Source organism: Talpa europaea (assembly GCF_964194135.1).
Source record: "Talpa europaea genome assembly, chromosome: 9".
Lineage (NCBI taxonomy): Eukaryota > Metazoa > Chordata > Mammalia > Eulipotyphla > Talpidae > Talpa > Talpa europaea.
In genome coordinates this window covers 110932206-110946413 of record NC_140076.1, presented here as the reverse complement: position 1 = coordinate 110946413, position 14208 = coordinate 110932206, and the positions used below count along the sequence as shown (strand labels likewise).

The 14208-nt window shown below is 44.7% G+C and overlaps 1 protein-coding gene across 1 annotated transcript in view; it reads right to left on the bottom strand.

The window, feature by feature from the left end:
* Positions 1 to 1925: 1925 nt before the first annotated feature.
* Positions 1926 to 14208, bottom strand: part of SLC22A15 (solute carrier family 22 member 15) — a gene marked incomplete at both ends in the record, with an annotated part of 51299 nt that continues 39016 nt past the window's right edge. The window contains 5 exons of the mRNA XM_084243787.1: positions 1926 to 2015; positions 2625 to 2813; positions 5015 to 5087; positions 7258 to 7378; positions 13578 to 13663. Coding sequence (XP_084099913.1) covers positions 1926 to 2015; positions 2625 to 2813; positions 5015 to 5087; positions 7258 to 7378; positions 13578 to 13663 — 559 coding nt within the window. The remainder of the gene's footprint in view (positions 2016 to 2624; positions 2814 to 5014; positions 5088 to 7257; positions 7379 to 13577; positions 13664 to 14208) is intronic.

Below are 14208 nucleotides of genomic sequence, written 5' to 3'. Positions count from 1 at the left end.
GCTTTGTGTCACAAAACTTTCAAGCTGACTTGCGATGGACACTCTAGTCGATGAATAAGTGTATGCATCTATCAGGATGTAAGGAAATTCCTTTTTCTCCCTATCTTCAACATTTAATATTATGACACTGGAATCCCCCTAATGGATTTTAAATGGCCTAGAAATGAAAAGTCAAATACATAATCAAGGACATGAAAATACTTTAATACCCATATAGGTTCAGATGGATACGGCGTAATTGAGAGGTCAGCATGGAGGGAGACAGGAGAGTACCCAGCCCACCGGTGACGCCTCCCCGGGTTCCAGAAGCAATCATTAGCATTCACGACACTTTTCCTCTTTCCCTCTAAATCAGTTTCTGTTTCTCCGAGAAATTAGTAGAAATGGAAATCCTGAAAATACAAATATTTTCCTAATTGGGTAGGTAACCTAAAACAATGCTTCCCAAGCTTGTTGACCCTATGATACAACTCCTATTTGAGGGAACATTCCAATTTTACAGAGAAACGTATTTTCAGCACATGATTTTAGGAAACGAAATCTGATTTTGACTCATTTGCAAGCTGCTAGTATGGAATGAAAAACCAACATTTGCTATGAAATCTCTGAGACTTCCATTCTGACTCAACAGGCAGGGGCTGATCTAGGATAAGGAGGATTCAAGTCTGAACGTTGCCCAAGTCTCCTGGCCCAACACTGAAAACAAGACAAATACATTGTGACAAATAACTTGTTTTTCTTCATCATTAAAATAGCACCTTTGTGGGCTTCCCTGGTGGCCCAGGGGTTAAAGACAGCATTATCAAGCTACTGCCAGCCACTGCAGCACAAGTTTGATCCCGGCCCACCAGGGAGCAACCCACATGGCGCAGCAGACCTCTCCTGACTCGCCCACTGCTCCCCTCAGCAGTGTATTTCTCTAGATCTGCCTGTTCTGCTCCCCACTCGGTCTCTGTTAAATCCTCTCACCTCCCACACCTCTGGCTTACACCCCAGTTCTTGTATGCATAAATAAATAAATCTTTAAAAAAAAAAAACAGCACCTTTGATTTTGCTTTTCAGCATTCAGGAGCCCCTCATGTCACTTTTTAACTGCCCTCTGCTTTATAAAACTAGCTCATTTTATTATTCTTTTTTAATTTTTTTTTTAAACTTGCTCATTTTCTGTGCATGATTCTGAGATTATTGCTGCCACAGCAACCTGAGATGGAAAGCTTTCTGGGGGGGATGCATAAGTGGAAAGTGAAGAAAGGTGGAGCCACGGCTCCACCTCTGGGGCTGAGAAACTGTGTCGGTACAGTCGGCTTCTCCTAGTGCATCATCTGAGGAATCCAAGGCACCAGCTCTCGTTAGGCTGGGAACCGGGCTGAGGACCCCGATTTCATCTGTACTGGAAAAGCGGAGTCTGTGGGTCATGCAAATAACCTCTCAGTGCTTTTCCTCTGGAACAAACCTGAAATGCCAACACCACCAGCTCCAATACTCCTGGGGAGGAGCAGCGGATGGAGCAAATGCCAAATATGGTATAAAAAGCAAATGTGGCCAGACCTAAAGATTAAATCTTATCCCACTTAAAATGGTGAGAACTTTTACATATCTGCCCTTAGGACACGAAGGAAAAGCAACAGAATCAAATTTCTAGATAGCAATCAGTTGCCACTTAGGCCTCTAAGCTAGAGCTCTGGGCCAGAGGCCATGATTCTGAGATAACCCCGAATTTTGGACAAATTAACAACTGTTCCTTTAATGCGGTGGCATCCTCTGTCATGAAATCTCTTTTCCAACTTTCTTTGCACCTGAAAAAATCAGTTCACACCAAGTTCTGTTATGTCCAAGCCCATTGTCCTAAAACCAGGTTTCCTGGGAGAACCTGCCTTAGTCGGAGGCACAGAGCGGGTCCTCACTCCTGGGGAGGGTCTGGTTCCTCACTTGATCATCTGGGTCTCCTCATCCGCGTCATAGAATTCCTCTTCCTCCTCGCTCTCGCTCCCCAAAGCACTTTCTTTCTCTGTGGACTGAAACAGGAAAGGAGAAAGAGGCGGTGGACCGATGTCTTTCTGCAGTGAAAGTGACTATCTAGCCATTCAACGGACAAAGTGTTTTTATGACATCTATTCCCCGAAGAATTAGGCCCTTAAAGTGTCTAAGAAAGCTAGTGGGGGCCTCCCTGGTGGCGCAAGGAGTTAAGGCGCAGCACTATGAAGTATCCGCAGCCTCTGCAGCATGAGTTCGAACCCCCGGCCAAGGAGCTACCCACATGGCGCAGCAGATCTCTCCTGTCTCGCCTGCTGCTCCCCTCAGCAGTGTATTTCAGTCGATCTGCCTGTTCTGCTCCCCACTCTGTTTCTGATGAATCCTCTCACCCCTCCCCTCCCACCCCCGTACCCCGCATCTTGGGCCTGCACCTCAGCTCTTGTATGCATAAATAAATAAATCTTAAAAAAAAAAAAAGCTAATGAAATCCTTGATTATTTCTATTTCTCTGGAAAGCAGCCACTATTAGATTCCACCTTTGCTTCCTAGCAATTTTCACTCGGTTCTGCTGCATCTCAACAGAACGTTCCTTTTCTCCCAAAACCAGGCTCATCGGTAGGTGGGAGTGATTAAGAAAAACACTGTCGTACCTGAGGGGGCTCCAGGGTCTGCAGAGATAAGGCTTCCTCCCCCAGTCTCCGATACGAACACACCTGAAGGTCAGAGAACGTCTCGAGCAATGGACTATTCAGGGTTTCTGGCAACAACAAACTCAGGAGGCCGGAGGTCAGGCCTGTGGCTCCAAAAACAATGAAGGGCAGAGACCACTGTACATATCTCTGTGGGGGCAGTGGCGGGAGGAAAACAAGGCAAATCAGGGTTAGTCTCCTGGCAGATGGCGTCAGTGCTGAGGGTGAAGGGCCGAGTTTACTTATCAGGCTCCTGCCTTCTGGCCAGCTACGCTACAGATGCTTTGCCCATAGAGAGTCCCCGGAGAAATCATGGTGGTTCCTGGGAATCTGTTTCATGCATGGTGGATGCTGTGGACTTGTTGGCACCTGAGCAGGTCAGAGTTCGGGGTCAGGGGAGAGGGAAGCCAGCGCCCAGCCTCAGGGAGTAGCTAAGAACACAGAGATCTCCAAGTCTCTGCACACAGGAGATGCCCCAAAATAATCACTAATGATAAACTTCGAAGTTTATCATTCTCAACCTGGAATGGACCAAACAATCCCACACATGTCTGCCAATTCACTTGGCTCCCTAACTGAGAGGCACAGGGGTTAAAAGTAGAAATATCCTCTCTCTCCGTTCCATCCATGTTGCCTCAAATGGCGTGAGTTTATCTTTTAGATTGCTGAGTAGAATTCCACTGTGTACCTAGACCGCACCTTCTCGATCCAGTCATCTGTTCTGGGGCATTTAGGTTGTTTTCGTATCTTAGCTATTATAAATAGCGCAGCAATAAACAGAGGAGTGTTTTTGTGTCCTCTGGGTAGATTCCCAAAATTAACAAACGTAAGAAAATAAATAAACAAATAATGTTGTGTTTTTTAAAAAATATAGAAATACCCTGAAAATGACAAGAAAAGCCCAGAATCCTGGTATACACACATGGCTTTGAACTACCCAAACTGAAAACAGCAGCAGGCAGTGATACAAACACTTGCTTTAGAGATTCTAAATTTAAACAGATTCTTTAAATACAAACAGGTTCAAAGATTATGTTGCTTGTGGACTTTGCTCTGGGGCTTTTCCCAGCTGATTAACATTCCTGAATTCCTGCACAGGAGTCACTTGCCTTTATCATCTACTGGTTTGGGTTTCCAAATTCCGTGGGTAGGACCACTCACTACGAGTGAGGATGGCCCTTCAGATAATATTTTCCTGATTTTTCATAAGTGACGAGAGATGGAAAAAGAGGGAGAGGAAGGGACACGGAGGTGGGGAGAGGGAAGACGGGGGGGCTGGCAAGGAGAAACTCTACCCTCTGGCCACGTCCAGGCAGACGTGTCTTCATTGTGGGTGTGTTGCTGAATCAAGGGGAGCCGCTCACCTCTTCCCAACTGAGCAGGACTCAACAGAAACCCAGTGCTGGGTATTATGATGCTTTAGGAGAGCCACGCAAAGTTGGAGATCTTTAGCGATACACACTGAACGTCGGACACATTTTGCAGAATGGAATTAATGACTGCTCCACAAGGAGGGTGTTGGGGTCTAATAGCAAGCATGAAACATGGAGAGAGATGCTCAGAGGAAGGAAGTGCATTGCAACTTCGAAAAAGAGGCTGCAATGGCATTTCAGAGACGTCTGTCCTAGGAAGCAGTTGGTGCAGCTGCCTGCACTGTCATCTGCTGTGAACAGAGCAGGCTCTTAGCCCACACCAAATCCAATCGCCTTCTGTGAGTGGGGGCTGGAAGCTCCTAGATCAGACAGTGCAGGGAGGCGCAGGACCCCACAGGCTCTTTCCCAGGGCCCAACATTTCAGAACCAGAGGGACGTCAGAGCTGTCATTTAGCCCATCCCCTTTCATGTGACTCTGAAATTTACAAAATGACAGCAACTATTAACAGGCACACAACTAGTTGTATTTCTCTTCTAATTTTCTTCCCATGTGGTGTGCCTTGTAGAGGGTCTTTCTGCTGCCTGTTCAACTTGAACCCAGGTAACAACAAGCCTCCCTCATATGGTTATGCAGTGTGCGTGTGCTACATGACATGTTTCTCCCAGAGCCCAGCACACAGAGAAGCTTATTAAAAATTCACTAACTGACTAGCTTATGAAAGAGGACAGGGAGGGGCCAGCTGGCATTAGCTAACAGCCCAATGAAGACATTGAAGTGAAAATTCAGAGTTGGAGGTAAAAGCATCCTTGGGAAGAATCTCTCCATCCTGATGGAGCCTTAATGTCAAAGGCACAGTCTCACATTTGTGTCAGGCTGAACTTGCATGGCACCTGCCCGTTACCCCCCTTCTATTCAAAAGTGCAAGCATTGCCAAAGCAGAGCACCAAGAAAAACAGAACTAGGGGTTACAAACCAACCAGTGAGGGGATGAAGGGAGCAATAATGCCACCAATTCGAGAGAACATGGAACACGCTCCGAGGCCAACGTTCCTGAAAGGCATAAGAAAAGGTTTTTAAAAATCATTAAGTTCTAGGAGGACAATTCAAAGACCCTGTGGGACAGAGGGCTCAGGACAAAGATCCCAAAGGGGAAACTCAGGATCCAGAGAGCACTGCCTACCAGAATATTCTGTGGTGCTGGGAATGTTCTAGAATTGCACTGTCTACTACACAAGCCACTGGACACAAGCAGCTACTGCGAGTGGTTGCAATGTGACTACCAAGCATGAGGACCTCAACTTTTTTTTAAAAGATTTTTTTTTATTTATGCATACAAAACTGGGGCACAGGCCAGAGGTGTGAGAGGATTCATCAGCAACAGAGTGGGGAACAGAACAGGCCGAATGACTGAAATACACTGCTGAGGGGAGCAGCGGGCGAGACAGGAGAGGTCTGCTGTGCCATGTGGGCAGCTCCCTGGCCAGCTGGGGATCAAGCTTGTGCTACAGAGGCTGCTGACAGCTTCATAGGTTGCGTCTTAACCCCTTGCGCCACCAGGGAGGCCCAGAGGACCTCAACTCTTTATTTATTCTTACTGAATTTAAATTTAAAGAGTCACACGAGGCTAGTAACTACCTCATTGGTCAGTTATAGAGTTTGGTGCAGAAATGAGCAAGTGACTATCTCTTGTCAAGTGTTCTCTTGTTCTTATAATTTTTCCTATAAGGCTGTTATCATCAGTCTGTGTCTTAGGTCCCCTATGTATTAATGTGGCCATGGAGAGCCAGGACTTTTCATTGATGTGGAAAGTCAACCCATTTATTTCAACTCAACTAATTAACTCTTACAGGGTATAAAAAAAGATAACTCTTAAAGCACATAAATAGGAATGGACTGAACATATGTGTTCAGAGAACCAAGAACACTGCTTTCTTGGGGAGCATGTCTATAAAAGGGGGGAGTGCACATGACAATGTTTGTTATCACCCTGTTATCCCAGACTAACTGTTAATAACACCCACATTCCAAAGTGTCCAGTCTGACAAAATGGTTATAGCCAGTGGCTGGGAAAGTGAGTTATAGGGACAATAAGGAAATAACTAATCATCACAGACACTTTGCAAAAATTTGAGCAAAGGAGACGGTAAACCAACAGGCAGAAAGAATCATGAGGTTGCCTGGATCAGGGAAGCAGATGGGCCCATTGGAGCAGCACTAACTGAGGGGTACAGCCAACCTGCGGAGGCAGAACCAGGGGGCCCCGGCGGCACTGCTACCCTTCACATCCGGGTTTGTTTTCTGTGTCCTGAGGGTAACTCAGCACAGAATATGTTCTTTTCAACTAAGTATGTCCTATTCCTCAAAAACACCCTAACAAGGTGGTCAGGAATCGTTCTCGGGAAGCTCGGAAGGCTAGAACACCCCACCCCGATTTAGACCTGCAGGTGCTGCCCCACGACCTCCTCCAAAGCCCATGTAAAGAAGCTAGAGTAAAGCCATGTAACGACTGAAGAACAACTTTGTGGAGAAATAAAATGGAAATTGTACTTTAAAAAAATATGTAAATCTAACATTCAGTTATTGCTACGTGGATTATCTTTTTTTTTTTTAAAGATTTATTTATTTTTATATAAGAGCTGGGGTACAGGCCAGATGCACGGGAGGGTGAGATAATTCACCAGAAACAGAGTGGGGAAGAGAACACACAAACTGATGAAATACACTGCTGGGTGTGACAGGAGAGGTCTGCTGCGCCACGTGGGATTTTCACCAGCGGCGGGGATCGAACCCACGCTGCAGAGGCCCACAGCACGGCGCTCAACCCCTTCGCCACCGGGGAGGCCCTACACGGATTATCTTTTTAAAATGTGTATATTTTATGCTAAATGTAGGTTCTGGGACAAGAAGGACCCTGTCCCATGTCTGTCTTGCGCCTGACACAGGATGGGTGAATAAATGAAGCCCATGGATGTCCAAAAAGACATCCAAGCACTAGGTGGGTGGGGGCTGTTCAGTGCAGAGCATCTCCCACAACTTACATGAGGGAATTCAGTTTAAGAGAAAACTTTGTTCTCCTCAACCAAGCAGTCCACACAGTTCCACAGCTCACAACTGCCTGCTGAATTGTGGCTGCACCTTCTAACTCTGGTCCAGGTGACGTGAAAACCATACCTGTGCAGGCGCAGGTGTGGGAGAAAGAGGGCAGCTGTGCGAGGCTTACCTGATGACGGTGGGGTAGAGCTCAGATGTGTAGATATACACCACGTTGAAGGCGGCACTGATGGTCAGCTTCCCCAGCAGAGACAGGGAGTGGCTATTCACCACCGCAAACACACCTGTGTCTGAGGAGAACAAGAGTGACACCTGTCAGGCCCTTTGTGGGGAAAAAATCCTTGAAAGGACACATTCCATTTGGAAGGATCCTGAACAGCAAAGAGGTGGTATAACTGAGAACACACTCAAGAGAGTTAGATGTGCCCCAACACACAGGCATGGTTCTCCCCAGAACTCTGACTTAGTATTTGTTAATACGTGTGGCTGAACTTGCACTTGCTCCTGAGTGACCGAGGCCCCTGAGGACATCTGCAGTGGTGAGCATCAGCTGTCATCAAGGGAGCTTCATGGAAACCTTTCGGTGTCACCTGCCTCTCCCTTTTCCCCAACCAGTCTGACAAAATGGTTATAGCCAGTAGCTGGGAAAGTGAGTTATAGGGGCAATAAGGAAATAACTAACCATCACAGACAATTTGCAAAAATTTGAGCAAAGGAGACATTAAACCAACAGGAGGAAAGAATCACAAGGAAAGAATACACCATTAATGGTGTATCTAACATGGCGGCCAGATAAGCCCCCAGCACGTGACGGGGGTGAGTCTTCCAGACACAGAGGCAGAGAAAGATCCATCTTCCAGAAAAACATCCCTCTTCAGTCTACACTCCCTGCTGTTCCACTGAGAAGACGGAATAATCCCATTCAGTTACTACAATCACTGTATTCATATTCTTTAAAGAACAGGACTGTCAAAAATGGGACTACTTTTAATCTCCCCTCCTCCCTCACCTCTTACTAGAAATACTAATCACTAACGATAACTGAGTTTCTTCATGTCACAATTTTACATAAAATGCAAAAGTAGATTTTATGCCAGTTCATTTTCCTATAAAAAATACTATCAATTATCCTGTTTCTCTCCTTTGTTAACATTATTCTCTCAGGGACCTTACGATTTTTTCCTTTCAGACATATTGAACCTAAACCCTTCAATAACCCACTAGCCTCTACCTTCAAAATAGCAATTTGCCCTGTCTGAGGGAAAACAATTCTCATGGACTCTGTTATACTTCCCTCTTCACTATCAAACATCTCCAATCAGCGACTAGTTCTCCATTTCTGCAGCTACATCTGCTCTGTAATGCACTGCTGTCTGGCTCTCAGTCGCATCCTGTCCTGAAACTCCCACTCTTGAAGGTCAACAGCAATGTCCTAATCACCAAAGTAATTGCCTTTCAGTCTCCTTGACATTTCTGCCAAAGAGAACACGCTTGTCCCTTCCCCGGACCGCATGCCTGGCTCACACAAACCACTCTTCCCTTAAATAACTCAAATGCAATATCCTGCCCTTCCTCTGACCTCTGCTGCTCCCATTTCTTGATCCATCCAGCTGATGTGCTGCTGACACTCTTAGTTGCTTACATTTCCATCTTGTCTGTCCCAAGAATATTTCACGTTATCTCAGGTGAAGGCCAGTGTCTTTCTTGTGTGTGTGTCTCAGAGCAACTCGTAGCATGAAGCACAGTGACGCTCATCAGGTATTTGTTGAGCAACTTAAGTGGAAGAACTACAAGAGGGATTAATTTCAGTGAGAAGAATCTGTTCATTTTCTCTCAACTTGTAAGGAGGGAGGCATACAACACACTCTGTTCCAAAACATAAGTTTTGCTTTTCCAGTTTCACTAGAAAATAAATCTTCATCTACTTTAAAGATGGTGTCCTGAGCACAGCAGTCCAGGGACTGCCAAACTCCACCATCTGGGGCTTTCTCTTTCTGCCAGGCTATTTGGAAAAGGATCTTGTAAGTTCTAAATATGTTCTTTTAAGCTCTAAGGTGATTCTGGGAAAAAACAATCAGGCCATTCAGCATTTACCCCAAGGTATGTGCCGGACTTTCAAGATCTAACAACTTCAATTAAATCAAGAATGAGGGGGAATGAAACTCATCAATTGTTTTTCAGAAAATTGAGTGAATCAGGCAAAGGTCGTAGGTGGCATTGAGCAAACAGAAATGTGCACATTTGCTTAACTGCCAGTGAGCTCTGCGCAGTTTTCCACCCAAACAGGATGACCCCCAGCCTGCGTGCAGACAATGTGACAAGTTAAGGGGCTGCCATCCTCGAGACTGGACTCAAATGGCAAGTCATAGCAGCTGTATCATCTAACACAAGCTCCAAGGCATGGCAGAGAGAATCTCCCAGTGCCAGCCGAGGTCCATATAGGGGGTCTGGCTCCAGACACATGTCACCTAGCACCTCATTAAATGCTCCACGTTTCCCTCCTGTGTTCCTGCCAATGAAGGCTGCAGTTGCCAACCAGAACCTGGGAGAATTCACTGGTTTCTAAGATGGCCCATGTCAATTACAGACAGCCCTGCTTATTGGAAAATACTTTCTTATTTTCTTTGGGACTCTGGCTTGTGGAGCTGCTGGCCATGTAGAGTTCATATTTAGGGGGGCTTTGCAGCTACAAGGCTGGTTCCCTGGATTACTGACCTTGGTTCTTTTTCTGAAAACTAAATCAGGCATTATTGGCTGTTACCAAGAGTGTTCAAAATGACCATTTAGAAAAACAGTGATTGTTGAAAAGGGAAAATTTAAATTGAATTTTTTTCTTAAAAAAAAAAAAAGCAACCCTCAAAACACTTGTATCCTTCAATGTGCTAAACTCAGGAGATTATGTTTATTCCAATGATGCAGCTACTAAGGACATCATCTTTGGAAACAGTCACGTGGATGTCTGCTCAGAGGCCATTTAGGGCCACCCAAGCAAAATGTCTCAGTATGTTCCAATCATATTTTTCTGGCCCCCAAATATAAAAATTCAACTTAATCACCCACGTCATTCTCTGGATGATTATAGCAGATTCTTTATTGTTCACGCATGTGCTAAACATCTTTCAGATAGTTCCAGGCCCTTTGCTATGAAACAGGAAGGACAAAGAAGTGTGATTACTTGTGCTTTCTCTTTTTAAAGAAAAATACCATACTTACACATAGTTCTGTCACTAAAGATTCACTACTTTTAGAATTTCACACAAATAAAATAATCAGGTCTAGACATTGTGTCTGGTTCCTTTAAGTTAGCATAAAGCTTTTGAAATTCATCTGTGTTGCTATATCAGCAGGTCACAGCTTAAGCCTGACCAGCGTGTCATTACATACTGGGCAGGGCACTTGGGTCTAATAATTATAAGCCCCAGGCTGAGGGTATCAAGAAACCTATTTTCTAGATTCCTGGCTCTCCTTTCTAGAGATAAACTTTAAGCCTGTGCCTCAGACACACAGAACCACAATCATATGTCTAGATGCCAATCAGAGAGGGGCACCTGAGTGGACAGAAAGGAGAAAGCAGATGAATATTTGGTGGGAAAATCTGAGAGAAAATGAGCATAAAAAGCAGTGAGACAGGCCTCCCTTGGTGGCGCAGCGGTTGAGCGCCTGGCTGCCAGGCTGCCTGCAGTCTCTGCAGCGCCAGTTCGTTCCCTGGCCGCTGGCGAGGGTCTCACCCAAAAAAAAAAAAAAAAGAAGTGAGACAATAAGTAATCCCCAAGCTTAGAAGAGATGCTAAAAAATTTTCTAAGTACTAGGTCTCCTTTCTAATATGTACCTCTCAGAATTTTCCTAATATACAGCTTTATGCTCAGAACTTTGGGGAAAAAAAACAAAAACAAAAAACAGAGAAAGCCATAAAAATATTTTTAACATTTAAATAGGAAAGACAAACAAACCAAAAAAAAGGTGCCTGTGTTTATAGCAGCACTATTTACAATAGCTAAGCTTTGGAAACAATCCAAATGCCCAAAAATAGATGACTGGATCAAGAAGATGTGGTCCATATATACCATGGAATATTACTCAGCATTCAAAAAAGATAAACTCATGCAATTTGCAGCAACATGGGAGAAGCTGGAAGGGATCATGCTCAGCAAAATAAGCCAGAAAGAAAAAGAAAAATACCAGATGGTCTCACTTGTAGCAGGAATTTAGAAAACCTAAATAAGAGACCAGAAAAAAGACTAATGATAATAAAATCAAAATCAAAATCAACAAGCAACTAGAAACTAGAAACACACTATGGGGGGAGGATTAGGGTCAAAATAAGGGGGGTGGTAATTGTATGGGGAATATAACCAAGATGAAAATGCATACACTGTACAAAAATGAAAAATGATGTAAAAAATACATAAAATAAAAAAAAAGTGACACCAAAAAAAAAAGTGACCATCTGTTTTCCATCTCCAGCAATGAATAAAATGAATGGATATGGGCTCAGATGTCATGCAAGAGGATCGTTCTAATATCCTAATGGATATTAAAATTAGAAACAATTTTCTAAAGGACATTGTGGAATTTTTGTCTGGAAATCTTCAAAAACAGACAAGACATTCACTTTTCTAAGTGTTATCGTGGAATCATGTTCCTGAGAGTGTGAAAACACTCCCTGCACCATGTCCCTTACTCCGCATCTGCCAAGGGGAACAGCAGACGAAGGGATCCAGCTGCTCTCTTACAACAGGCTGGACATGAGCAGAGAGTGATGGCTGGTTGGACAGGAGCACAAAACTCTGCAGAGACTAAGGGGTGGGTGACTGTACAGAGCAGGAGGGAGAAACGACATAAATTAGCCTGGCCCACAAAGGTATGCTAGGTTACACATATGTTTATAGTAATAGTGAGAAGTTTGTGGGGCCTCCCTGGTGGTGCAAGGGGTTAATACATTACACTATGAAGCTATCTGCAGCTGCTGCAGGGAGGTGACCCACATGGCACAGGAGACTCTCCTGACTTGCCCGCTGCTCCCCTCAGCAATGTATTTCAGTCCATCCGCCTGTTCTGCATCCCACTCTGTCTCTGGTAAATCCTCTCCCCGCCCCCTCTCCCCGCCCATCTCTGGCCTATACCCCACCTCTTGTATGCATAAATAAATAAATCTTTTAAGAAAAAAAAAAAAAACAGTGAGAAGTTTCCAAACATGTTCTATTGTGGGAAGAAAACTCAAAATCCCATATTGCCCATGACAAACACAATCTGCTGAACCGAGAGCTACAATGATGAAGCCCATTAATGTCTGTCTGAGACATACAGAGCTGGACACTTAGTACTACAAGCCCAAGGCAACAGCTGAGAAGTTTCTCCTGCTCCTAGCACAGTTTGCTTGCAGAGTAAGAACTGCTTACAGAGTAAGAAAAAGGCAGATTAGTAAGTTCTCCATGATTCCATGAAAATAAGTCAAAGACTATTCTAAATCCTAGGTAAAATTCTAACTAGAGAACAAACTCATCCTGAATTAAAGGCAGAGAAGGTCACACAGCAACCCACAGGACAGCAGGCCCATTGCGGGTGCAGGTCACAGACCTATAACGTGGCCCAGGGCTCTTCCTGAGACATTGGTACAGCTGAATGCCAAAGGGGCGTTCAGTAGGAGAAGCTGGTGCGAAATAAAATTCTTCAGCTGTTTTTCTTGCAGTTATGTCAAATCATCTCACAGTGATGCCCACTTGAAGAATGAGCTCCACAGTGGAACAACATCGGAGGCCCCAGGGCCCCCACAGGGCTTCTGCTGTAGGCCCCGGCAGTGGAGTTAACCCACCGGAAACACAGCTCTCGAAGTGGCAGTGCAAAATTAAAAAAGGCTGAGAACCAGAATTTTAATTTTTTATGAGAAGAAGTGATATTACACGAGGGTGCTCAGGGAACCTTCTTTGAAGCTGTGTTTGCATAGCAAAGCTACAAATATATAAACACCCCGACTTTCCTAATGACGTTTTATCCATACTTTTCATGAGACTGAGGAGATATCACTTGTCACCATCAGCGACTCCTCTCACTGCTGCTGTCATTCCTGGGGCTCCGAGGTACAGGGTGCAAAGGCAGATCTGAGAACCACTGACGCTGCTCCTCCATTTTGGGATCGGCTGGACAAGTGGTGTGATCAGAAGCCTTGGACAGAGTTTCTTTCTGAGCAGAACTAAAGGTTCCTCTTCCTCATCAAATAAACAACTCTAACATCACCAGTGCTACAGCCCAGCAGCCCCAGATGGTAGCTTAATCGCCTGAAAGAATTAATAGTGCACCTCCAAGCCCATTATTCACCCAGAGAATAGTTCAGGCAATGGAAAGAATCTGGCCCATTATACCCCACACAATTGCGAAATAATATGCAATCATAGACATGAAGCCTGGCATATGGTAATCTCTCTACTATATTGAGATTCATTGTAATAAAAGTGCTGTTCAAACCCTTATGTAGAAATCCGAAAGGCATACCTTTCTTCTCTGGAAGAAACATCACAATAAGACAAGCCAGTCCTCCCAAGCACAGAAATGTTGCTAATGTTCGCTTCCGGCCAAACCTAAATAATAGAAAGAAATGACACATTTCTCTTGAGAATCTCACCAATTCACCGCTTCTTCTCCCAACCTTCTTTTACAACATCCTCAGTTTCATTACATATGTTCATCTTTTCTTAAGGAGCGAGGGGCGGTTCTGACAGGCCAGGAGATTCAATGAATAATTATCATAAAACAAAAGAAAACTTACTGGATGGCAAGATTAGATAGTGGCAGGAAAAGAACTTAGAACAGTGTTAACTGTTCCAGGCATGTGTTACATGCTTCCTGCCTATTCTTACTTTGTCATAGCAACAGTCCAAATGGCACATACCCCCATCTTCTAGAAAATAAAGCATCACGGACAATGGACTCTTCCAGATCATTTCATTTTCTGGTTACAAAAATCTAAGCATTTAGGGCCTCCCCTGGTGGCGTAGGCAGTTGAGCGCCGCGCTGTGAAGCTGTCCGCAGCCTCTGCAGCGGCGGTTCGATCCCAGCCAGCCGGCAAGGGTCCCACATGGCACTGCAGACCTCTCCTATTGCGCCCGCTGCTCTCCTCAGCAGT